Source organism: Ahaetulla prasina, chromosome 7 (genome assembly GCF_028640845.1).
Source record: "Ahaetulla prasina isolate Xishuangbanna chromosome 7, ASM2864084v1, whole genome shotgun sequence".
NCBI lineage: Eukaryota > Metazoa > Chordata > Lepidosauria > Squamata > Colubridae > Ahaetulla > Ahaetulla prasina.
In genome coordinates, this window is record NC_080545.1 from 15021379 (window position 1) to 15046111 (window position 24733).

General features: G+C 42.8%; 1 protein-coding gene across 4 annotated transcripts; it reads right to left on the reverse strand.

Moving 5' to 3' along the window:
• Positions 1-502: 502 nt before the first annotated feature.
• NUP50 (nucleoporin 50) lies at positions 503-23600 on the reverse strand. 4 transcript variants are annotated; one of them, XM_058189773.1, is made up of 8 exons: positions 23491-23600; positions 20788-20906; positions 18181-18264; positions 15975-16173; positions 12892-13539; positions 6793-6871; positions 5183-5301; positions 503-1855 (listed from the first exon to the last, which is right to left on the reverse strand). In XM_058189773.1, the coding sequence occupies exons 2-8, from the start codon at positions 20854-20856 to the stop codon at positions 1650-1652; spliced, it is 1404 nt and encodes a 467-aa protein (XP_058045756.1). In that variant the 5' UTR covers positions 20857-20906; positions 23491-23600; the 3' UTR covers positions 503-1649. The 4 variants fall into 4 exon arrangements, with proteins under 4 accessions (XP_058045756.1, XP_058045754.1, XP_058045755.1 ...); XM_058189771.1 differs by lacking the exon at positions 23491-23600 and adding an exon at positions 23275-23421 and having other exon boundaries at positions 511-1855; positions 6793-6874; XM_058189772.1 differs by lacking the exon at positions 23491-23600 and adding an exon at positions 22862-23248 and having other exon boundaries at positions 511-1855; positions 6793-6874.
• Between the last annotated feature and the right edge of the window lie 1133 nt (positions 23601-24733).

The following is a 24733-nucleotide window of genomic DNA, read 5'->3' on the forward strand; positions in this document are numbered from 1 at the left end:
AGGTTGACTCAGCCTTTCCATCCTTTATAAGGTAGGTAAAATGAGGACCCAGATTGTTGGGGCAATAAAAGTTGACTTTGTATATAATATACAAATGGATGAAGACTATTGCTTGACATAGTGTAAGCCGCCCTGAGTCTTCGGAGAAGGGCGTGATATAAATTCAAATTTAAAAAAAAAGGGGGATCAAAAATCTGAGTCAGTTGCAGGGTGAATTTGATTTAAATCAAGTCAATTGAAATCACAAAATAATCAACTCGAGTTAAATCGTGATTTTTAAAGAGCAACTGTCATCTCTGCCGCGCAGAAGCTTTTTCTCTGACCTGCTTTTGATTCACCGACAGTACCAATATTGCAGAATATACAGCCTCGTGCTGCATAACTAAGCTCCACTTCAGGCTGAATAAACTAAACTATTCATGTATCAGAAAACTATCTTTAGATACATTTTTACTCCAAAAGCATTTTATTAAAATAAATTTGATAAAAAAAATTTTTTTTGATCATGACCATAGGGATGCTGCAAAGGTCCTAAGTGTGAAAAATGGTCATAAATCACCTTTTTCAGTGCCGTTCTGTATTTGAACAGTTCCCTAAATGAACTGTTAAGTCAAGGGCTACCTGCACTTAGATTTTGCGACAAAGTCAGCATCTCCCAATTTAACAAGACAAAAAGGTAAAGGTTCCCCTCGCACATACGTGCTAGTCATTCCCGACTCTATGGGGCGGTGCTCATCTCCATTTCAGAGCCGAAGAGCCAGCACTGTCCGAAGACGTCTCCGTGGTCATGTGGCCGGCATGACTCAACGCCAAAGGCGCACGGAACGCTGTTACTTTCCCACCAAAGGTGGTCCCTATTTTTCTACTTGCATTTTTTTAGGTGCTTGCCAATTCAACCTATGGAAAAAACAGATTGGGAAGAGCTAAAGGAGACAAAGAAGGAAGAAGCTGCCCCACCAAGCTCTTTATCAATGGGCTCTAATGAGAACTGAGATGAATGAAGGTTTTCAAAGTTTTGCCTCAAGCCTCTTGACACCATTTTCTTCTTGGAAGACAGTGCTGTGAATCTTGCAGTTAAATATCAAGAAATGGCAATTATTTCAGAATTGTTCTCCAGATAACATTCAAACTATCTCCTGGACCTTCTATAATCGAATTTCTCCAACAGTTGTTACATAAAAACAAAGCTTTTAACAGAACACAAATTGTAAAAGGAATTTCCCTAACAGATAAAGACTCCAAATCCAGCCGGAAAATACAATTTGCCTATCCCCACCCCCACCGGCCACATAATTTGCTTGCTACACCACTTCTAGATGAATAGGGGCCTTTTAGCAACTTTAATTTTCACGTACAACCAATAAAGATTTTTTTTTTTTGGCATTTCGTATGCACGTTTTATTGACGGATGGTTTGCACAGTAGATATTTCGAAATCAGAAGGGGAGAAAACATCCATGCTAAGGTTACAAGTTTCCATTGGCCCACCTTCCATTTCTTTCCCTCATTCAAACCCTTCAGAATTTCTAAGATGGTCCTTAAAATATGAGAGCGATGAGTTAAAAAGTTTACTACTAAAGAGTCAAGTGGCGGGGAAAGAGCAGCAGCGGTTTTGGCGGCGTTTCCATGTGACGCTGGACACGCCAAGTCTCAGGCCTCCTCTTTTTTCTCCAGCAAAATTTTGTGCAACTCATCTGCGTCTTCGCTTGTCTTCACCCTTATCAATATTGGCAGAGGAACTGTGGCATTCTTCTCGTCGATGGGGGGGTTTGGGACACAAACAATGAGAACGTTGTTCTTCCCCGTTCTCGAACACGGCATCTTGGGAGGCAGCAAAATGTTCAGCAATATGTTGCCTGCAAGGAAGGAAGGAAGGAAGAAGTCAAATTTACTGTGTGGGAAAACAATGAAACCTAGCTGAATTATAGGCAGTCCCCTGGTTTTATGACCGTAATAAAGAGTCTGCAATTTCTACTGCTAAGTCAAAGCACCCATGTCATGGTGGGGATGTTCAGTGAATCCAGAAGTCATTAAGTGAAGCCATTCATTTCTTTGGGTGGGTTTTGGTGGGGGTGTTTTTGGCCAGAAACTGGCCTGAAAAGTCTAGAAACTGCACCAACTCTAAAGGTGCGCTGGTTGCTAAGTGCCTGAAATGTGCAAGTGTGTGTGTGTGTATTTATGCGCTGTTGTCAGAACTCCAGAGCCATGTTGTAAGTAGCTTCGGGGGTGGGTGGGTGGGGTGTGTCCAGTGTAACTTTGAACAGTCGTTAAATAGCGCTTACCTTTATCTATTCAATACAGCAAAATAACATTGATATCTAGCAGAAACATCTGTTTCTGAAGCACTGAAGAATGTCTACGGAGATTCTCAGTCGTCCAGGTCATAGTTGTCCCACCCAAAGGTTCTTTTTTTTTTTTTCAAGAGACAACTGGACTTTCTGGTTTTTCTTTGAAGACATTTCACTTCTTATCCAAGAAGCTTCTTCAGCTCTGACTGGATGGTGGGGAATGGAAGGATTTATATTCCTTGCAGACAGCTGGTCATTTGCATCCTTTTAGAGAGTCATTGAGGCCACTTGGAGGTTTATCTGTGTCTTCAGGATCACCTGAGTGGTGCAAAGGTGTGTGAACAGCTCTCTCTCAACCCAGCGGGAGGGATATGACATTACCTATCTTCCAGCCTACAACAGTCCTTTCAGCAGTTCCAAGAAGGCTCCACACCCGTTTGCACTACTCAGGTGAGACCCTGAGGAGATAGATCAACCTCCAAGTGGCCTCAAAGACTCTCTAAAAAGATGCAAATGATCAGCTGTCTGCAAGGAATAAAAATCCTTCCATTCCCCACCATCCAGTCAGAGCTCAAGAAGCTTCTCGGATGAGAAGTGAAATGTCTTCAAAGAAAAACAAGAAAGTCCAGTTGCCTCTTGAAAAAAAAACATTGTTGGGAGAAGCACTGAAGAGTTTTGGCAGCTAAGATGGATTCAACTTTCTTTTGGGAAATGATTCTCTCAACTTCAGGTCAAAAGCGGCCAATCAATTAGGAACTGCATCCAATGTATTTTTGGAAAGACCAGAACAAAGGGAGGGGGCGAGAAAGACTGGACAGGACCAGCTTCCTTGTGCAGAGAGGTAGACGAATCATATAACTTTTTCTTTTTTTTTTTGCTTTGTTAAATCTTACAATTAAAGACAGTCAGAAGACACACCCCTAATTTTTAGCAATCGTTTAGCGTATTTCAGCACCGCAGCAAGAGGAAGCATGGAGAAGAGGGAATAAAGGCCCAAGGGACAGAAATCGGCCACCTCTGATCCTGTTGTATCTTGTCCGCTCTCACCGCAGCCGGGGTCTGCTTATCTGCTCCCGAACACGGAGGAATGTATGCCTCCCGGCCCCAGCCCTGGCTCCATGCCCAGGCAAACGGAGCAGTAGACCCCTCCCCCTCCTCCACAGCATGTGAGCCTGAGGAAAATTTACTTCCAACAGCTGATTGGAGTGACCCTCGCATCAGAAGATTGGATAGGCGGAGGCAACAGAAGAAAGGGAGGGGCAGGCCTTAATGAGTGCTGAGTCATGGAGCCACACCCCATGGCCTATATAAAGGATCTGCTTTCTGGCAGTCTCTGAGTCAGGCAAAGTCGAACTTATCTTGCTGAAGTCACTTACTGGTCTCCTGCCTGCTCTGAGGACTTTGGGCAGAGCTGCAGAGGCAAGCCTGATTCGGATTTCCCTGACCCGGCCGTCAGCGGAAGAGTGGGACACGACAGATCCAGGCAAAGGTAATTCCAGGTGAAGAGCATTATCTCTCTCTCTCTGTGTGTATATAGGTCTTGGCATATTCGGGTCTTTTCCCATGTAAGGTTGAGGGTATCTTGGCGACGTTTCGACAAGGTCTCACTCATCATCTTCAGGCTGGTGCTTACGCTTCGTGCTTGTGCAAGCAAAGCTAGTCTGGCTTATTAACCACGCAACTCTTACAACCAGTTCATTACTACTAGTGAAACTACTAGCTTGTTTGGGGACACAAATACAACGATTTGGTTCTACCAGGGGTGAAATGCTCCCAGTTCGGACTGGATCAGGCGATTCAGTAGCGATGGAGGAGGATGGTTTGGAGAACCAGTAGCAAAAATCCCGCCCCCCGCCCATGCCCACCCAATCGCCCGATTGCCTGCTTCTTTTAAAAAATGTTTTTAAAAGTAAAAAAAAAAAAAAAAAAGGCTCTGACGATCACAGCTGAGCCACGCAATCGTCAGAGCCTTTTTTTTTAACTTCTAAAAGCATTTATTTACAACCTATTTGGCTGAATAGGTTCTAAAGAAATGTTTTTAAAAGGTTAAAAAAAGGCTCTAACAATCACAGCTGAGCTTTGCGATCGTCAGAGCCTTATTACTTTTGAAAGCATTTTTTAAAAATGCTTTTAAAAGTAAAAAAAAAAAAGATCACGCGCCACAGCTGATCACACCCTCCCCCCACGCTGTTCTACTTACCCCATGCCTCCTTTTGGCGTGTGCACCTCGCATTTGGTGCGTGGTGTGCAATGCGCATGCGCGTACAGCACACATGCACAGCCAGCAAACCGGTAGTAAACCGGTTCAGATTTCACCACTGGGTTCTATCCTATAAAGTCCAATTTGACTTGAAACAAGCTAGCAAAAAAACCATATTGTGTCTTAGCGTTACTCAGGCATTCCGATTTTCTCTTAGGCTATTAGAAATACACTGCCGAAGGGCGGCTTTTCTCAATATTGCTAGCAAGTTCTGAAAAAGTTTCTGCTAGAAGGGATTAAGTTAACTCCCCTTATGTTCTTCAAACAACATGCAACACATTTTTATTTAGATCAGTGTTTCTCAATCTCAGCAGCTTTAAGATGTGTGAACTTCAACTCCCAGCATGCTGACTAGGGAATTCTGGGAGAAGTCCATATGTCTTAAAGCTGCCGACGTTGAGCAACTGGTTTAAGACAAACCCTTGATGTATAAGCAAGTTTTTAAACTTGTGATTTTAAGGGCATCTTGGATGTTTTGCTACTTTTTGTTATGCTTTCATTGTTTTAAATTGTGGGTTTTTTTTCATAACACTGTTTAAATCGTTTTTTTAACCAATCAACAAATTCATGGGCTATAATAAAACCTTACAATAAAGACGTAATTTGCAAAATGATTTTTAAGAAAAGTCACATACCTAAGTTGGTATCTGCCCGTATTAACAATTGAGTTTTCTGATTGCTGGCAGGTTTTAAATGTAATGTTCCTACTCCTTTTTCTTTAAATTCGTTATCTTTCTTGTAGAAGACTTTGCACCTAAAACAAGAAAGAAAAGATTGGATCCTGTAACATTATCCTGGGACACATATTTTCGCCTTCATTTGTTTAAAAAAAGAAAAGCAGGGAAGTGAGTATACACAGGCTGAAGATGCCCTCAACTGAACCTGTACCAAGAGGATGAACTAATTAAAAAAATTTCAAGTATCTTGTATTAGTGCAAATATTATTTCAGCGGATCTACAGAAATCAACGAGTTTTTTTTTCCATTTTGACTGTCTGATACGTCAAAATGATTTAAAATCCCCGCAGGTAGTTTTTATGGAAATAAGAGAGATCAGAAAAGCAGCTGAATGAAGATAAATACTTCCATAAGTGTATTCTCTAATAAATACAACCAATTGGTAAAAATGCAAGCAGTCAAGATGTAAAGCAAAAGAATGCAAGAAATACAGATAGTCCTTAAATGATGACTGATGACTTAGCGACCATTTAAAGTTCTGATGTACCTATCTGGGGGTTACATACGACCCAGATTCCGAGTTCCACCAGTTGCCCCTTCTTCCCCATGGTTGTGTAACCACACTCAGAAATTGGGCTGCATTTACGTTATTTGCAGTGTTTCCTGGCCATGTGACCACGTTTCATGATGGTTTCGCCAAAAGCCAGCATTTACTTCCAGGTTCTGGCAAAAAACCATGCCCACTGGTTGACTTTATGATCATTGGGGTCACTCAACAAGAGTCATAAAATCGGGTTGGTCACATGACCAATCCACTTTACAACTGTCACCTGTTATGGCTGTCATAGGCAGGCTCCATTATGGTCATAACTTGAGGACTACCCGCATAGTGACTAAAGGCAATAGAGATAGCGGCCTACCATGTTGTTATCAGAGGTGGGTTTCACATAATTTTACCACCGATTCGCCGTGCACCGGAATTATGAGCACATGTGTGCGGCCTTCCGTGCATGCGCTTTGCTTGTGCGCATGGCTTGTATGAATGCGTGGTTTAGAAAGTGTGGCTAAATAGGACGGCATAGCGCCGGGGCGGGTGGGCAGGTCCACCCACAGGTCGTCACTACCGGTTCTCCTGAACCAGTCCGAACCAGCTGAATACTCCACTGGTTGTTATAAAATTTATTACACACATAAAGATTTCTCCTGTCCAGTCATATCCAACTCTAGAGGACAGTGGTCATCTCTGTTTCTTAGCCTAGGGAGCCACTGTTGTCTGAAAGCTTTTCCGTGGTCATGTGTCAGCATGACTATACGTTGTGGCACATGAAATGCTTCCCACCAATGTGGTACCTATTTATCTACTCGCATTTGCATGTTTTCGAATTGCTGGTGAGCAGGAGCTGAGGCAAGAGCAGGAGCTCACCCGTTGCACAGCACTTGGGTCCCAAACCCAGGCTGTCGGTTTTCCAGCTGACAAGCTCAGCATTGTTAACCGCTGAGCCACCGTGCCCCCTTTTGATACACGTACACAATGCTAGCTTTACTTGCAAGCCCGAACGTTAACTCACTTCTTTGAGTAAAAGGCGTCCTCTTCTTTGACTTCGTTAATGACTACTTTGGGCGGCTCTTCCTCCTCTTCGTCACCCCCTGCTGGGAAAAGTATTTCAGATCACAATTACATTTCATGCCAGTATCCTTATTGTTCATGAAACTTTACCGCTGTATGTAAAAACCTTGTGGGTGTGGGCGAATGAAAATATATGGAAATATTTCAGAGACATTCAAAACATTTTGCATTTCGAAACATTTGAAGCTTAAAAACAGCTCTTCCAGCCTGAACGCCAGCTCTCGTTAGGTTTCCATCATATCAAGCTCACTTCCAACCGTTCCTACTTCACTCTGATAAATTGGAACATCCCACTTTTTAATTTAAAAGGCATACACACCTATTTGACACAATTGCTCTGTTCCCAATGAGAAAAGGGACAGAAATAAACAGTCCCTCTACCCATTCTCAGCATTTGCAAACCCTTGAAATCCAGAAGCAAGCACAGAAATAATTTTCACTAGCCATATGTATTTCTTATCATCACTGTTTACATGCAGGCCTTGAAGACGGCCTGCATTACCTACATGAAGGGCTTCTGTCAGGGAATGGATTGCATCTCAAAAGAACCGGGAAGAATGCAAAGGAGATGACCAGCTCAGCTTATCCCAAGGGCTTTGAACTAAAACTGAGGGAGAAGGGCGACCAATTTCTTAGGATCTTTAATCCCAAGCATAAACCCCAAAGACACCCAAACAAACAAGGAGATAGGGAGGATGGAAAAGAAGAAGATAGCAGCTATAAAGCAGCAGATGTAGGAAACATACCTAGGATCAGCCATAAAGGACTTATGATGCTCAAAGTTTGGGAAACAAAGAGGGTAAACTTGAAGTACTAGACTAGGAGGGCAGGTACGATATAGTTGCCATTGCCAAAACCTGGCGTGATGAAACGCACAACTGGAAGGTACTGCTGGAGGGATATAGACTGTATAAAACCGTGATGGGGAACCATATCTGTGGGCACGCGAGCGTTGCCCTAGCTCAGCTCCAGCATGCATGCATGCACTGGCCAGATGATTTTCGGCCCTTCTGGGCCCACCGGAAGTCGGAAAACGGGCCGTTTCTGGCTTCCGGAGGGCCTCCAGAAGGGTGGGGTAGAGAAGGGTGTTTTCGCCCTCCCCAGGCTCCAAGAAAGTCTGGGGTGTGTGTGTGAAAAACGGGCCTACTGGACCCACCGGTAACCTTTTTGCCATTGCATGCCAAAAGCGGGGGGGGGGGGGAGTGTGGTGGTGGGGTCATGCGCGCATGTGTGAGGGGGCGGGGGCTTGGGGGCATTGAATTATGTATGTGGGCACATGCTTGTGTGACACACACACCCCACGCTCCCCCTGCTTTTGGCATGCAACGGCAAAAAGATTAGGCATCACTGGTATAAAACAAAACAGGCGCAACAGGAGGAGAGATCATTTCCTCCCTACAGAAATGCACAAAAGCATGAAAGCCTCCTAGAATGCGTCTGGGGTCAATGCAAAAGGACAAAAATAAAATGACTGCCGTAGGTGTTTATTACAGGCCATCCTACCCAAGTAAATAGATGGACTTTTGCTAATGCCACCCCAGTAACAAACAGATGAACTTTTTGCTAAACAGTTAACCAATGTATGTAGGAAAAATACCAGAATAGTAATCGGGGACTTTTAACTACCCTGACATCAGCTGGGAAGCAAACTCTGCATCAAGTGGGAGATCGAACAGGTTTCAAACCAACCTAGTCGACAACTTTGTCATCCGAAAGGTAGCGGAGGGAACTAGAGGGTCAGCTATACTGGACTTAATCCTTACTAACAGATGAGACGATAAAAGGGATTGGGGATGCAGGAATTAGGGGGAAGAGTGATCATGTCATATTGGAATTCAATATAATGCAGACATGAGCAATAGAACAAAATCAAACTTGTGTCTTAGACTTCAAAAGAGCTGCTCTTTTGATAAAAAAAGAGATGATGAATTTGGATGAAAATTTTAAAAGGGAAAACAACTGAAGAAGATTGGGCAACTCTGAAAAAAGTGATTATAAAAGACCTGCCCACAATGCCTCTGGAAAAGAAAAATAAGAAATCAAAAAAGAAATCAGCACTCTCTGATAAACAGAAAGACAAAAAGGATAAGTATAAAAAAATGGAAAAAGGGACACACAACTAAGGCAGAATACCAACCTATAGTCCAAATCTACAAAGATGAAATCAGGAAAGCCAATGCTCAGAATGAACTAAGACTTACAACAAATTTAAAAAACAATTAGAAATATAAATTAAAACAGGCAAGAAAATGGTAAGAGAACACACGTCCACTCTAGATGAGTTCAAATCACCAAGATCAGATGGATTACATCGCCGGCAGATGTGATCGCGGAATCATTAAACCATATCTTTCAAAGATCCTGGAGCACCAGGGAACAACAAGAAGACTAGAAAAGAGCCGACGTGATTCCCATCTTCAAAAAAGGGGAAAAACAGATCTAGGAAACTACAGACCAAGCAGCTTGACATCAACACCTGGGAAGATGTTAACCTCTGACATTAATACAATGTCATTAATTGTATTAATACATTAATACAATTAAGACCCTAACCTCTGACATTAATACAATCGAACGTGTCCAGAAATATTTTACTAGAAGAGTTCTTCGCTCCTCCGAAAACAACAAAATACCTTATGCCACCAGACTTGAAATCCTGGGATTAGAAAACTTAGAACTCCGCCGACTTCGACATGACCTGTGTTTAACACACAGAATCATCTATTGCAATATCCTTCCTGTAAAAGACTACTTCAGCTTCAATTGCAATAATACAAGAGCAAACAATAGATTCAAACTTAATGTCAACCGCTTCAAACTTGATTGCAGAAAACGTGACTTCTGTAACAGAGTTGTTAACGCTTGGAACTCATTACCAGACTCTATAGTCTCTACTCAAAACCCCAAAATCTTCAACCAAAAACTGTCTACTATTGACCTCACCCCATTCCTAAGAGGACAATAAGTGGCGTGCATAAGAGCACAAATGTGCCTACCGTTCCTGTCCTATTGTTCCCTTTCGTTATAACAAATTAACATGGTTGTTGCATACTTTTGCTTATATATATATTTTTCTTTTATAATGAGTTGTTTTTCTTATGTTGATGTTTGTGTATACTGTTGTGACAAAATGAAATTAAAAAAAAAAGATCCTGGAAAAGATAATCAAGCAATAGATCTGCGAACACCTAGAACAGTGATGGTTAACCTTTTCAGTACCGAGTGCGAAACTGGACTGCATGTGCGCACGCCAGAGCACCGAAGCCCGGAAGAGAGCAGCTGGCCAGTGCATATGCATGGGGTGGCCAGCTGCTCTCTTCCGCGTTCTGGCATGCGCATGCACGCCGACCAGCTAGTCTTTGTGCAAAGACCAGTTGTCTAGTGTGTATGTGTGTGTTGGAACCTGGAAGAAAGCAGCTGGCCGGCGTGCATGCGCGTGACAGAACCCGGAAGAGCAGCTGGTGACGGTGTGTGTGCCCAGAGGGCTTTGCGTGCTACCTCTGGCACTTGTGCTACAGGTTAGCCATCACGGACCTAGAAGCAAGCAAAGTTATAACCAGAAGCCAACATGGGTTTGTCAAAAACAGATCATGCCAAACAAATCTTATTTCATGCTTTGTCAAAGTGATTAAATTAGTGGAACAGTGAAATGCTGTGGATAATAATATACTTGGATTTCAGTAAGGCATTTGAGAAAGTAGACTACAACCTACTGCTTAGTAAGTAAAAAAAATGTAGGCCAGACAGCGGCACCCAGATGGATTTTTAACTGGCTGACAAATCACACTCAAAGTTTAGTCCTTAACAGAAATACATCTACATGGAGGACAGTAAGGTACCCCAATGTTCTGTCTTCAATATCTTTATAAATGATTTAGATGAGGGAATAGAAGGGGAATCCCTCAAATTTGCAGACAACACCAAGCTGGCAGGAATAGCTATCAACTCAGAAAATAGGCTCAAGATCCAGAAGGATCTCGACAACTTCAACACTGGCCCCTATCTAACAAAATGAAATTCAATGGTGAGAAACGAAACGTTTTACACATAGGCAAGGAAAAAACCAAATGTACAGGTATCATTAGGTGAAACCTGGCTCAACAGCAGTAACTGCAAGAGGGATCTAGGAGTCGTAATAGACAACCATTTAAATATAGGCAGAAGTGTGCTACAGCAGCTAAAAAAGCCAATGCAATCCTAGACTGCATTAATAGAGGGATGGTCTTGGTAAGACCACACCTGGCATACTCTATCTAGTTTTGGTCACAATATAAAAAAGAGTGCAGAGAAGAGCAACAAAGATGATTAAGGGGGCTGGAGGCTAAAACATATGAAGAATGGTTGAAGAAATTGGATATGCCTAGTCCAATGAAAAGAAGGACTAGGAGTGATATGATAGCAGTGTTCCAATATTTGAGGGGCTGACACAAAGAAAAGGGGGTCAACCTATTTACCAAAGCTCCAGAAGGCAGGACAAGATGGAAATTAATCAAGGAGAGAAGCAATCTAGAACTAAGGAGAAATTTCCTGACACTGGGAAGAATTAACCAGTGAAACAGCTTGCCTTCAGAAGTTGTGGGTGCTCCACCATTGGAGGTTTTCAAGAAGAGATTGGACAGTCATTTGTTCAGAATGGTATAGGGTCTCCTGCTTGAGAAGGGGGTTGGACGAAAACAGAGGTCTCCAACCTTTCCGGCTTGGCAGACTGGTGGGGGGAGGGGAAGAGGAGATGGTTTCATGGGAGTGGCAGGCACCCATGTGAGTGAGTACATTCCATTTGTGCAAGCATGCCACTCGTGCAAATGGAGCTGCTCACCTGCTTGCGTGGCCCGGTTTTGAACAGGCCACGGCCCAGAAGCTGAGCATTCTTAGAAGACCTCCAAGGTCCCTTCCAACTCTGTTATTCTGCTATTCAGGTACCAATAAGCTGAGTCCTTTATATACCTTATTTTTCGGAGTATAAGACGCACATTAGTTTTGGGGGAGGAAAACAAGAAAAAAAAAATCTGCCTCTGCCTACCAGCATCCATCGGTATTCATCTGCGTAGTGTCCTTGCAGCAAACAGGAAACAGACATTATTGCAGCCTGATTTAGCATGAGCAGCTGATTGGTGGTTGGATTGGCCTCCCGGAATACCACCAATCAGTTGTTCCAGGCTGCAGGGATCACCACAGCCCATTGCCGCCTCCGCGTGTCACGTTTTCAGCTTCTGCATGCTCCATTTTGGACCCGTTCCAGGCTGCCAGGATTGCTTACGCACATTGCCGCCAATCACTGCCTCTGCACATCGCATTTTCGGCCTCCGAATATCCCATTTTTGGTCGTTGTGCATCGCATTTTCAGCCAGTTCCAGGTGGCGGATATTGGCGGCGGTGGTGATCCCCGCCGCCTGGAACTGGCTGAAGACACAACACGTGGAGTCCAAAAACGTGACGTGCAGAGGTGGTAATCGGTGGCGATGTGCTGTAGTAATCCCCGCAGCCTGGAACGGGTCTAAAATGGGGCATGAGGAGGCTGTAAACAGCCAAAGGGTGGAGGCTAGTGGGTGGGCGGAGCTTCAGCAACATTTGGTGTATAAGACGCATAGACATTTCCACCCATTTTTTTTGTGGGGGGGAGTGTGTCTTATACTCTGAAAAATACCGTACGTTAACAGGACTCTGGGGTAAGATTGAGCTAGGCAGCAGAAGCACAAAGAGCACTCTGTCTAGTACAGAATGCTTGCTGGCTGGGGAGAAGCCATCAGGGGCTACAAAACGTTCCCTTGCAGCCCAAACAATTCCACCATGCAGCTTCTCTCTTTCGATTCTCTGCGACAGAGACAGAGCAGGAGGAAGGTGCCTCGCTTCCAATCTGGACACTAATGGACATGCAGCCATCAATCACGCCCAAACAAACGTAGTGAATTTTTAAACCTTGATGATCCACCCGCCCAAACAAATGTAGTGACAGGCACTCTGCAACACAAATGGGGACAGATGACCAGAGTTAAACGGGATCATACCATTTCACAATCTTTAAAAGCAACATCCTACTTACTTTGTGCGTTGCCAGCTTTTTCGGCCGGGGCGTCCAATGAATTATTGGAAAAGGAAGAAGCCACCTTGGTCTGGCTTGCATCTTTGCCAAACAAACCTCCATTTCCAGGGGAAAATGAGAATCCAGATCCTGCCGCCCCTGAACTCGTACTAGATTTGTCACTTTTGCCAAAAGCGAACAAGGCGGTGGTGGAGGCAGCTGCCGGTTTGAGTTCTATTTTCTTTTCCAATTCCGTTTTCTTCCCGAGGACCTCTTCCGATTTGCTGTTGAACAAAAACGTGGAGCCCTGAGGAAGGGCGGTGCCCCCAAACGCAGGACGAGGTTGAGCTTCGGCGGCTTTGCTGCTGCTGCTTCCAGAGCTGCCGTTGCCAGCGAGGCCCTGTTGCTCTATGTCAGCTAAGTACCTCTCATAGTCATGGAAGATGGGGGTCAGGTCACAGAGCGGGTTGGCATTGACATGTTTGACTATCCAGTCCCGTACAGAACAATTGAGGGCGGCCAACTGTTTATGATAGCTCTTCGAGTTGCAGGCTTTGCTCTGAGTGAGTCCGGGAGACAAGGGCTCTGGATTCTCGCCATTGGCTTCCGCATGTGCAGAGGCTTTCTCAACTGTAATATTATTTGCTGAGCCGCTGGAGACCACAGAACCTGTAAAAGAGGAAAACATCCAGGGATTACAATTACAAACCACCTTTGTAGAGAATCACCTTTAAAAACAAACAAACAAACAAACAAACAAACAAACAGGGGAGAGGCTTGTCTAATAGCTTGTTTAAAAGCTACACTACCTAAACAAGTATGAAGGCAGCATTTTGATAGCAAGAATACTGAAAAACAGAAAAACCCAAAGAATATAATCTTTAGACTCACATCCAGCATCCCTCAAGACATCAGAATGATTAAACTTCTAAGTTTATTGAACTTCTATTGAATTAAACCACATGTTGCTTTCTTTGTAACAATCTTAGCTCTTTGCAAGATACATCTTAACAATACTGCAATATTTGCCCTTGAACAACAATATTTTTGGGGGGGTGGGGTGTTGTTTCAGGGATTGCATTTTTAAAATATTAATAGAAGTGCCCAAGAGCTGCAGGGATAAGTTGGCAGCTTCATGGTGAAGGGATTTGGAAGAATTTGATTTCAATAAATTTCTCCAGGATAAATACTTCAGGTGAATTAAGTCTAAACACATATTGTTTTTCCTCTTTCTGCTGGAAACCAGTAGAAAAATTACCCTTTTGATTGGGGACAATTTATAGCTGAATATAAGGAATATAATCGGAGGACAAGCAGAAAGAGGGCCCAGAGCCTCATGCAATTTAAGCATCATCATCATCATCATCATCATATCCAAAAAGCCAACCAGAAATTCTACTTTAGGGATTGGGCCAGGACAGGTGGAAGACAGAGGGATCATCCACCTTATCGTGCCAGCCTTCTTCAGTCCTGTGTCCACTGTAGAAAGAGTGTGGTTTTCCCACAGCCAAGCAGTGGAATGTGGCAGGCTGCCTGACCAAGGAAAGAATTCCTACTTGGCTGATCGATAAGTTTTAACAACTTAGTTCAAAAAAATGAGCAATCTGTAATTTCTATAGGGTTATTATATTATATGGACCGACTGTGGTGGTGCAGTGGTTAGAATGCAGTATTGCAGGCTAACTCTGCTTGCATTGCCAGCAGTTCGATTCCTTCCATCCTGACTAACTCAAGGTTGACTCAGCCTTCCACCCTTCTGAGGTCGATAAAATGAGGACCCAGATAGTTGGGGTCAATATGCTGACTCTATAAACCGCTTAGAGAGAGTTGTAAAAGCACTGTAAAGCAGTATATAAATCTAAGTGCTATTTGTAAATCTGGTCTAATGTACATTCATCAGTACATTCATCATACTGACAGCACCTTTCTGAATTATACTGAAAAATAAAAGGCACGAGACCAGAGATCATTGAATAATTTTTCCACTGAGACCAAACTTCAAATTTAATAATCAGGATTGCTGATATTAAGGATAACGGTTTTTTAAAAAATCCCATGGTTGTAAACATCTCTTTAAAAAAAAACCTGAAATAAATCTGCACATAATAAATAAAAGGGTCTCTCATTCAATTTGGAGACAAGCAAGCAGATGACCAGAGACTCTGGTCACCCTCTATCCAAGCCCTGGGATCATCACTGAGCCCTTGCAAATCTACATGAACCTCCTTTTCAATCCTCTTAAGATCTGGATCCAGACTCAATAAATGATTTAGACAGCTCTATTCGAATTGTAACTGGATCCAGCCGATTGGCATTTCTAAGTAATGAAAGAGCACGAATGCTCATTTTCTCTCTCAGAGGTTCTGTTTCATTTAAGAACTGTTGCCTGTTATTTCCAGAAAAATGTGAAGAATATGATTCAAATGTGACTTTGAAAATATAATTCTTTAAGGATGCAAAACATACATCACAACCAAGTCCTTCCAAGAAAGGATCTTACAGATTAACACAGAGACCAAGGGTGGGTTTTGCAACGTACCTCCCCCACAAAGTTCTAAACAAGCCCCCAAAACATTGAAATAAGTTTCAATGGCAATTAAATGGATGAAGGTGGCCCTCGACTTCCCACCATTTATTTAGCCACTGTTCAAAGTTACAACAGCGCTGCAAAAATTAAGATGCAACCAGTCCTCACACTTATACCCATCTTGCCATCCCCAGTCACATGATTCCCAGTGACTTCCAATAGGCAAAATCAATGGAGGAAGCCTGATTCTCTTAAGGACTGCATGATTCACTTAACAACTGCAGCAATTCACCTATCAACAATGGCAAAAAAAAAAAAAAGGTTGTATGATTGGGTGTGATTGACTTAACAACTGCCTTGCTCACAAAGGAAATTGTCATCAAGGACTACCGGTACTGGATTTATGTTAAAAAAATACCCTTATTCCACTAGGTTAAATGCATCTCTTTCTCTTCAGGCGACCCAAGCTAAACGCAGTCCTTCCTTTTTAAACCACAGAGCATTTTTTAAAAATAATTTTCATTGGAAGATATTAAGATTATTTCCCCCAGAAAAAAAAAGAAAAAGAATGACTTACTAAATGTAGGTTCGGTTTCTGAAGTTGTCTTTAAACTGGAGAGCGAAGCGCTGTGAGTAATGCTGCTGGAGCTGCCGCCACCATTGGATAACCCTCCGAAGGATTTTGTTCCCGAGCCATTCCCGAAACCAGAAAAGATACTAGTCCCAGAGGGTAAAACGAAACCTTTAAATCCCTTAAAAGCTCCGCCACTTTCTGACTGAAAAAAGAACAGGAATAAGTTACCGTACTCTTGTGTTTCTCAGATTACAAGGCCATCCTGTGCCTATTCAGAAGGGATAGGATTTTCTTCCTATTTTTTCATGATGGCTGCATTTGCAGTAAACCCCAGATATTCCTGATGGCCATCGCTCCTCTCTCCCACAGTAATCAGAAGCTGTTCAAAGACAAAAGCTTAATGCTACCTCTAAAGTGGGTTTTTTTGGTTTATTTCTCCCAAATGTTGCTTCTCGTGAGCAGTTTCCGGTTATTTCAGCCACTGCTTTTAACAAATGTCATTCCATTTCCTTAACTGAAAATATCTTGGGCAGGAGCCTCCAATGGCACCCATCCAAAAATGCCTCCAAAGTAATATTTTGAAAAACCAGAATGGTGCCACTTTTCGTTTTTGAGGGATGCTCAGCACGTTACGTGACACCTTCTTTTGGACTTCACAGCATGGCCTTTGAAAAGCCCGATTCTGTAGAACTGAACCATCAACCGGTGGGGTGAGGGGGGGGGAACCACATAAATCCTCCTATCATTACTCAACACCAACTTAAAAGCTTCTTGTTAAGAAGATTCAAATAGGATTTAGCATTGTTACGTACTGGGAAGATAATAGATAGATGATAGATGTATGTATGTATAATTTAAATTATATTGGACCACTGCTAAAAAAAAACCCACTCCATCTCAGGGAAAATACCAACAGCATAAATTGTGTTAAGTCAAACCCCTGACCCAAAACTAAAGGCTGTGAGCCGTCCAAAGATGACTTTTCTTGCTGTACAAAGATAAATCAATAGTTAGTCAGAGCAGCAAAATGTTTTTAATTCTAAACTCCCTGTTCTTATTTTAAAAGCAGGTTATTTTGACCTGACAGCCGAAAGAGACATGTTTTGAATTCAAAATGTTCTACACATCCTTAATAACAACAATACAGAGCCATTTTAGCCCTCTTCAAACATTAAGTTGCAAATGAATAGAGAGGCCCCAAGAGTACATAATTCTAAAAGGTGACCTGTGTACTAGCAGGGCTCACAAAAAGGAATATGCCTCAGCTTCGATCTGAAGGAAGGCAACTTCACTGGACTTGGAAATCATATGGATTTGCAGAATTAGCCTAGCACAGGGGTCTGCAAACTTGGCTCTTTTAAGTCTTGTGGACTTCAACTCATAGACTCTTTGTAGTTTGCAGACCCCTGGCCTAGCAGCCTGGAGGAATCCTGACAATTGAAAACCACTCATTAATAAAGTTACTGAGGTTGAAAAACATTGAGTTTAGTCCCTTGATCCTGCTAGCTTTCCCAGCATTTTCATACGTTGTAAACTGAGTTTAGAAAGAGTATATGGGATTCACTACAAATCACCAGGAATTAAAAAAAAAACTGTTAAATAACAGTGTTTTTAAATTCCATAAATGTTGGTTTTCTAATTCAGATGATTCAGTTGCAGATATAATAGAAGCTGAATAACTATTTGGAATTAACAGAAGCCTGAAGAAAGTACAATATTGCATTCTGCCAACTAAGTTTTTACTATTAAAATATACAAGTGTTTACCAACATAATTCATTCTTTTTCTGGATGAGAGTGTCAAAGACGGGGACTCAATTTCTTTTATTATTTTTTAGTGTAAGGGATCCATACAAACAGTGAAAAGCTAAGCTTTTTAATAGTTGGACCTAACCACAAAAAGAAACTTCTCTCTTCCCCAGCTGTTAGAAAAAGAATGGCTAGAAACATGAAAATCTTCCAGAATCCTTATCTTTTTCAAATGCTCCCCCAGAGGGACATTTCATGCATTATGAATCTTCTAGAATTATAAATGACATTTTGCATCAAAAATTTAAAAGAAATTCAATTATATATTAGTCTGAGTATTTAGTTAAGAGTTCTGTTTATACAAGCTAGCAGTTAGTGACAAAACTATTTTTAGGCAATGAGAGGAATTAGACAAATTAGCAGAAAGGTTATTTTAAAATGGTAAATATATATATAAATACCTCAGTCGTCACATTTCTACGCTTTGCCTTCTTAATTGGTCTGTTTTTCAGAACTTCCTCACTGGCCACTGAGAAAGTCCCTACCTGCAGAGAATGTTTAAATTCTTAGACAAGCAAAATGAAAATAGTCTGGAAAAACAAATCCCAAAAAAACCCATTTTCTTACTCCGGCTCTTTGGTGTAACCATCCACTTTTAACACCACGCGGTTCGATGTTGGATTGCAATATTCAATCACTTGGCATGTTCAAATTTTATAACATCGCTGCGGATGATTACTTATGAATCATTTCTGGGTATCATAGCTGCTCACTGACTTGTTCAAAATATTTAGAACATGTTTTCCATAAATATTTCCCAAAAGATGTCAACTGACAGATTCCCCTCAAATTAGTCATTATTTTTAAGAAGCATATTTATTGCAATTTACCCAATAAACTTTAGAAATCATTAAATTGCTTTCAGAAAAACTGTAATTATTTCTATTTATAGATAACAAGGATGTCCTGTAAATGATTCCAACGTTCATCTTAGTTTTTATCATGAAATTACTTCCTTCTTTCCTATATATACAGTATATATAAAACCCACCATATAGGTTAATCTTACAATTACAACTGGGATCAGAATTTCTGTTGTAAATCCTTGGGGTTGTAAGTCAAGCTGGACCCAAATTTACGACAATTTGTACAGTAGGCAGATTTTGCCAGAAGTTGGCAAAAAGGGTTGCAAATTGCAATTATGTGGCTGTTGATATGCTGCAACTGGTTGTAAATGTGAGCCAGTTGTCACGCACCTCAATTGCGATCATGTGACTGTAGGAGCGGTGTGACAGTTGTTAAGTGTGAGTACAGGTCGTAAGTTCCAGGTTGTAATTTTGAACTATCATTAAATGAAGAGACATAGTGTTGAGGACTATCAGTACATTCAAGAGCTCTAAATGGAATGCAGTGATTCCAATTCTAATTATTCTCCCATAGCAACTGGGAGGCGGGGATCCCTGGCTGAAAGAGAACTGGAACAGGGCCAATCCAACATCTTCATGCTGCACCACACTTGTAGATTTTGCTTATAAACACAAGAGTAACTTGGACACACAGTCAAAGGATATAGACCAGTTTTTCTCAAACATGTCAACTTAAAGATGTATGGACTCTCCCAGAATATCCAAGACAACATACTGGCTGGGGCATTCTGGGAGTTGGAGTCCACACATCTTCAGGTTGTCAAAGTTGAGAAACAGTGATATAGACAATGATAAAACGTTCTCCATGGAGAAAGGAAAGGAATCAACGAATTTTCCCGCAGAGAATGGAATTCTGAACTGTGGTGTGATCCACAGCATGGGGATCACAGGATCGCAGCCTTATTATTTACTCAAAATAATGAGTAATCTTAAGCTAACTAAATAATGAGTTAATATCTTAAGCTAATTGATGATAGAACATGGAAGACAGGGAAGATATAGGTAAAGGATAATTAAACAATTTTTTTCTAGAAATCTCACACCACTGCTTGAATTATTTATCAGTTTTTATTGGAAGCATTCACAAAATTCAGATCTGTTTGGAGGATCTGGAAGTCAGAATCATGCTGATGTAATGTCCAAGTATAATTTTAACAGCAGATTTCTCCTGTAGCTGTTATGTTGCATGAAACTGTGAGTGCTTTAATGTGAACTGAAACACAATTACCCAATGACACATGTGAATAAAAGCAACCCTAATTATACTGTTTTTCAAACAGTAATTCTGTTTACTGGTAATATTCTCAATAGAAATAGTTGCTTTATAGATTACTGATCTATATGACTAGCCATCTTGATTAAACATTGTGAAAACCATCACTACCCAGAGCTCAGCATCAATCTCAGAGAAGAAACTCAGCCCTGTTACAACCCACTTACAAGGTATGTTACGCAGAATAACAATTAGCTGATGTGATGCCCATGGCCTCCAGATTGGCTCTGCCTGGTGTGTGAGAAGGTCGAAACCTTGCAAGATACTGGGGTGTAATTATCAAAATCTCAGGAGATTTTGAAGGCAATGCCATTGCACAAAGAGCCTACACAACATAGCCTATCTGTGGCTCAACATAAATGTGTGGTTTCCTTCCCTTGCTCACCACAGAAGCACTTAAAAGTGAGTTACTTTTTGGCTTGACTCCTTCATTAGTGAGGCCCCATCAGGGGCAGACAATAAAGAAGCTTCTTTTAAGACGCTGTTACTGTGTCATCAGGAAGAAAACACATAAGTCCAAATTTCAAAGGTTACAATAAGCCCAGTTATAATTGGCATGTATTACCAATAAAGTCTGCATGAGTTCATATGTTTTTAATTACACAAGACAGATCAACTTTAATACTACAACAACCAATACACTGGTAACCCCATACTTTTCATATAGAGACAAATTATGTGAGACAAATTTTTCTTCTGTGACTGTTTTGGTCTTGACTCTTGGTACATTCAAGAAAGGCTGGACAAACCGGCCCATTACCTTCCCAGTTTTGCGAAGTATTTTCTTCACATACACCAAAAATAAGGCGACATACATTGTGTACTTCAGATACTGTTGCTCTAAATTAATGAAAGCAAGCTTTGTTTACCTCCTCTGTTTCTTCTTCTTGATCCCAGTTTCTGTCAGTCAGCTCAGTCTCTGCCACTCTCTTAGCCATTTTATAGCACTACTGCATCACAGCAAGCAACAATTAGTTGTCTTTCAGATCTAGTTTTTAGGAAAAGAAGGATGACAAAATCAGGACCTTTATAGCCTGATAACCAAAGAGGTATTAATTAGATCTAATAACCAAAGATAGTAATAATGTTATACAGCATTTCAGGTACCCTATTTACTAAGATACACTCTCAAGGAACTGTCACACTTCTGCCCAGTCAGAGGCTGCTATACAGATGAAATTGTGGGAGAGACAAAGTAAGGTACTTTGTGATCCCCCAGAAAAACTGGGGCATGCCAGCAACAACAGTAACATGAGAACATAATCTGCCAAATGACGTTACTCAAATTCCACCCCTTCATATAGAATTGGGGTGTTGGAAGAGGCACATTTAGTTCAGAGGTCTCACTGTTGTGTTTCTGTACACTGGTTCTATAAAAGCTATGAAGGATATGAATTTGGGAAGTTTCTAGTCTATCTTGGGGCTTGAAGAAAAAGGAAGTCTGAGTTACTCCTTGAGAGCCAAACTATTGCTGATGATGATGATGAAACTAACCATCAACCTTGCCACTATATGTACACATCTGATGTCCCTCTGGCTGGATGACCGACCCCCCCCATACTATAAAACAGCCCCAAAGTACTCTGGATGGCCAGGGTCTTCTCCCAGCAACTCTTGTGTTCCTAATAAGGGAGGCATGCAAGTGCCATATCTTAAAGGATTTAAGTTTAAAAACAAAATAAAAAAGCTAGCACAGTGCAAAGCACCAACATCTAGTATGGAATTTTCAAGTATGCTCTAGCTCTTGCATATGAGCAAGAATTCTTAGGAAACTGAAAAATGCATGGTCACACCCCAATGCTTTGTTTGGAAAGATGCTTTTATAGAGAGAAAATAATGGGAGGACAGGTTCATTTGCCATTCTTCCATGAACTTGTTTTTGTGACAGGTCATCCTGCAAAGCAGCCATTTTGTTAGACTTCCCTCAGCCTCTTTAAAACTCCAAATTTATCCAAGTCATCAGGTTTTGTGTGTTTATTCCTGGCATTAGGAACTCTGGATAGGAGTTCCTGTTTGACCAACAGATGTTTCTTTAAAGAATATAGCACCACCCCACGACTGCACAGAAGCCTTCTCCCTGCAAAACTGGACCTCCACAAATATGTTCTTCCTGGTCTCCTTCCACTGAGAAGCCCCCACCAGCAAAAAATGTGCCTGGATCAGCCCACAGCTCTGATGGGTAGCTGATGAGGTCATAATGCTGTGGACGAAAGGCAAGGATACCAGCCTATTTTCAAACAACAAAAGCCCAGTCAAACTGGCTCCCAGAAAGGGTGAAAAGCCGGTTTCCCAATCAACATGCCCCCACCAAGATGAAGACCCCAAGACATGGCTGATCCCCTTGCTCATCCGACGTAGCCCAGTCTCAAAGATCTGGATTAGATGCAACACAATGACTTCTATGTGTCTTCAAGATCTCCAATGCTGTGATTGATTGCAGGTCCGAAATGGAGAAAGTGATAAAGAAAGAGGATCGCCTACAAGAGACTAATCACACATGCAGCATTAAGGAACAAGCCTTGGTCCCCTAGTTTTTCTCACATAGGAGGGGGGAACCTGTAACCAAGGAATAGGAATGTAATAGAGCTGGAAGGGACCTTGGAGGTCTTCTAGTCCAGCTCCCTCTCAAGCAGGAGACCCTACACCATTTTAGACAAGGGACTGTCTAGTCTCTTCTTAAAAACCTCCAGTGATGGAGCATCCACAACTTCTGGTGTCGAGCTGTTCCACTGGTTAATTGTCCTCACTATTAGGAAGTTTCTCCTCAATTCCAGGTTGCTTCTCTCCTTGATTAGTTTCCATTCACTGTTTCTTGTCCTGCCTTCAAGCGCTTTGGCCCCCTCTTCTTTGTGGCAGCCCCTCAAATATTGGAGTATTCTACCCTCTCCAGAGCGGGAGAAACAAATTCAGAATGCATACTAGGTACAGAAAAATACACTTAACATGTCTTCAGCTCTTTTCCAAGCCAGAAGAGTTTTGAGAGGCGGCTTATATTCCTCTCTTTCTCTCTCCTCCACGCCAATGTTTCCCAACCGCCTCGCCTGAGTGGACTTCAATTCCCAGAATTCCCCAGCCGGTTTATTTAGGGGCGGATGAGGGTGGAGCCCAACCATCTTAAAAGGGATGAGGTGGCGAAAAACACCGCTCTACACTACAGCAAAAGCCATGACTGTCACGCAAACCGCGCGTGCTTTGACACGGCTGCCGCTCTCAAGCCCAGCCGGGGCCTCAGCGGGTGCCTCACAGCAAGGCCTCCAACCAGGCCGAATTCCCGCGCTTTTCAAGGGAGCTCAGGTCACGCCCCCGGCGCTTCCGGTTTGGGCTTCCCTACAGAGGGACGGTCTAGGCCTCCTCACCTGCTGCTCCCTCCCGCTAGAACCGGAAGCTTCCGTCCAAGGGGAAAGCCGGGGGCAACCCCCCTACACCCTTCCGTGCTGCTGGTGAGGGCCGCCTTTCCCAAGGCGGCGAGGCAAGGCGCTGAATGTCCTCCCCCCCCGCAAGGGACCGCCTGCCATCATCGCCCCCCCTCCCTCGCCGCTCCTGCCCTTGCCTTCCCCGCTCGCGAGACCCACCGCCGATGGGCTCGTGCCGAGACCGCTTCCTCCTGGCCGTGGCGCTCCCCGGGAGGAGCGGCAGCGGCTTCCGCTTCCGGCAAGCGCCGCCGCCCCGCCCTCAGGGAGAGGCGGGGTCGTCGCGGGGCGTGGCCTCCGTCGCCTGGGAAACCGGGCGGAGGGCTTTGAATGCTCTTTGAGCGTAAGGATCTCGGATGCGCTCGCTTGCTGTCTGTTACAGCAGGGGTCTCCAGCCTTGGCAACTGTAAGCCTGGAGGACTTCAACTCCCAGAATGCCCCAGGCAGATTTGCTGGCTGAGGAATTCTGGGAGTTGAAGTCCTCCAGGCTTACAGTTGCCAAGGTTGGAGACCCCTGCATTACAGGATTCCTGGCGAGGATGGGAGACCACCTGGAAATCCTAGGGCTTGAACGCGTGGGCAGAAAACACACACACACACACACACACACACACACACACGGTTTACCAATATGGATCAGCATCTAGGATTGAGGGAGTGTCGCCCTCTTTCTCATCAGCAGGGGGCAGACTTTGGTAGCATTTATGCAGCAGTAACAAAGAGTTGGAAGGGACCTTGGGAGGTCATCTAGTCCAACCCCAGGAGACCTGTACTAGGGATTCCAACCACCCGAACTGCCGGCTTTTCTGATCAACAAGCTCAGTGTCTTTAGTCACTGAGCCACCTAGTTAGGGTTCGGATTAGGGTTAGATGGGGCACCACCGGGAGATCCTATTCCTGGACTTGGATGTTGAAAAGGGTGGCAAAAACAACAACAACGCCTTTGCAAAGTAGACCAGAAAGTGAGCTGGATGTTGAAGGACAATTAAAAAACTGTAGTGAATTGGAAAAGGGCTATGTGGGTGTAACTGTTTCATCCCAGTTAGAGCTTTCCTGAGTGATGGGTATCCAAATTGGTTTAAAAACAACGCAGGAAGGTAATTTGCATCAACAGTTATCTGTTTGTCTGAGCCTTAGGATCTCAGTTTTGGCCCAGAATTGGGAATGAATCAGCAGCTTTTATTTCCCCCAAAATCACTCTTTGTTCAGGTAGAACTACCAAGTGATGTATGGCCTCTAGGCTCCAAAGAGATTTGTTACCTTTGATAAGTCTATCTAAATTACTCTTCATGGATTAAGAAAATAGCCTGTACAATCCTATATTTCTGTTTTGGAGGTACAGTAGTATTTTCTCAACTGCCTTTGAGGGCATTGTTGGTTTCTTTTGTAATGCAATCTATTTCAC

Bases quoted from the DNA above. Each gene is read 5' to 3' on its own strand.
- NUP50 (XM_058189771.1), bottom strand. From the start codon at position 20,856: ATGGCTAAGAGAGTGGCAGAGACTGAGCTGACTGACAGAAACTGGGAT. The intron at 6,875-12,891 runs GTAAGTAGGATG...TACTTTTCCCAG, and splicing joins AAAAGCTGGCAACGCACAAA to CAGGGGGTGACGAAGAGGAG. The intron at 5,302-6,792 runs GTGAGTTAACGT...TTCTTGTTTTAG, and splicing joins GACGCCTTTTACTCAAAGAA to GTGCAAAGTCTTCTACAAGA.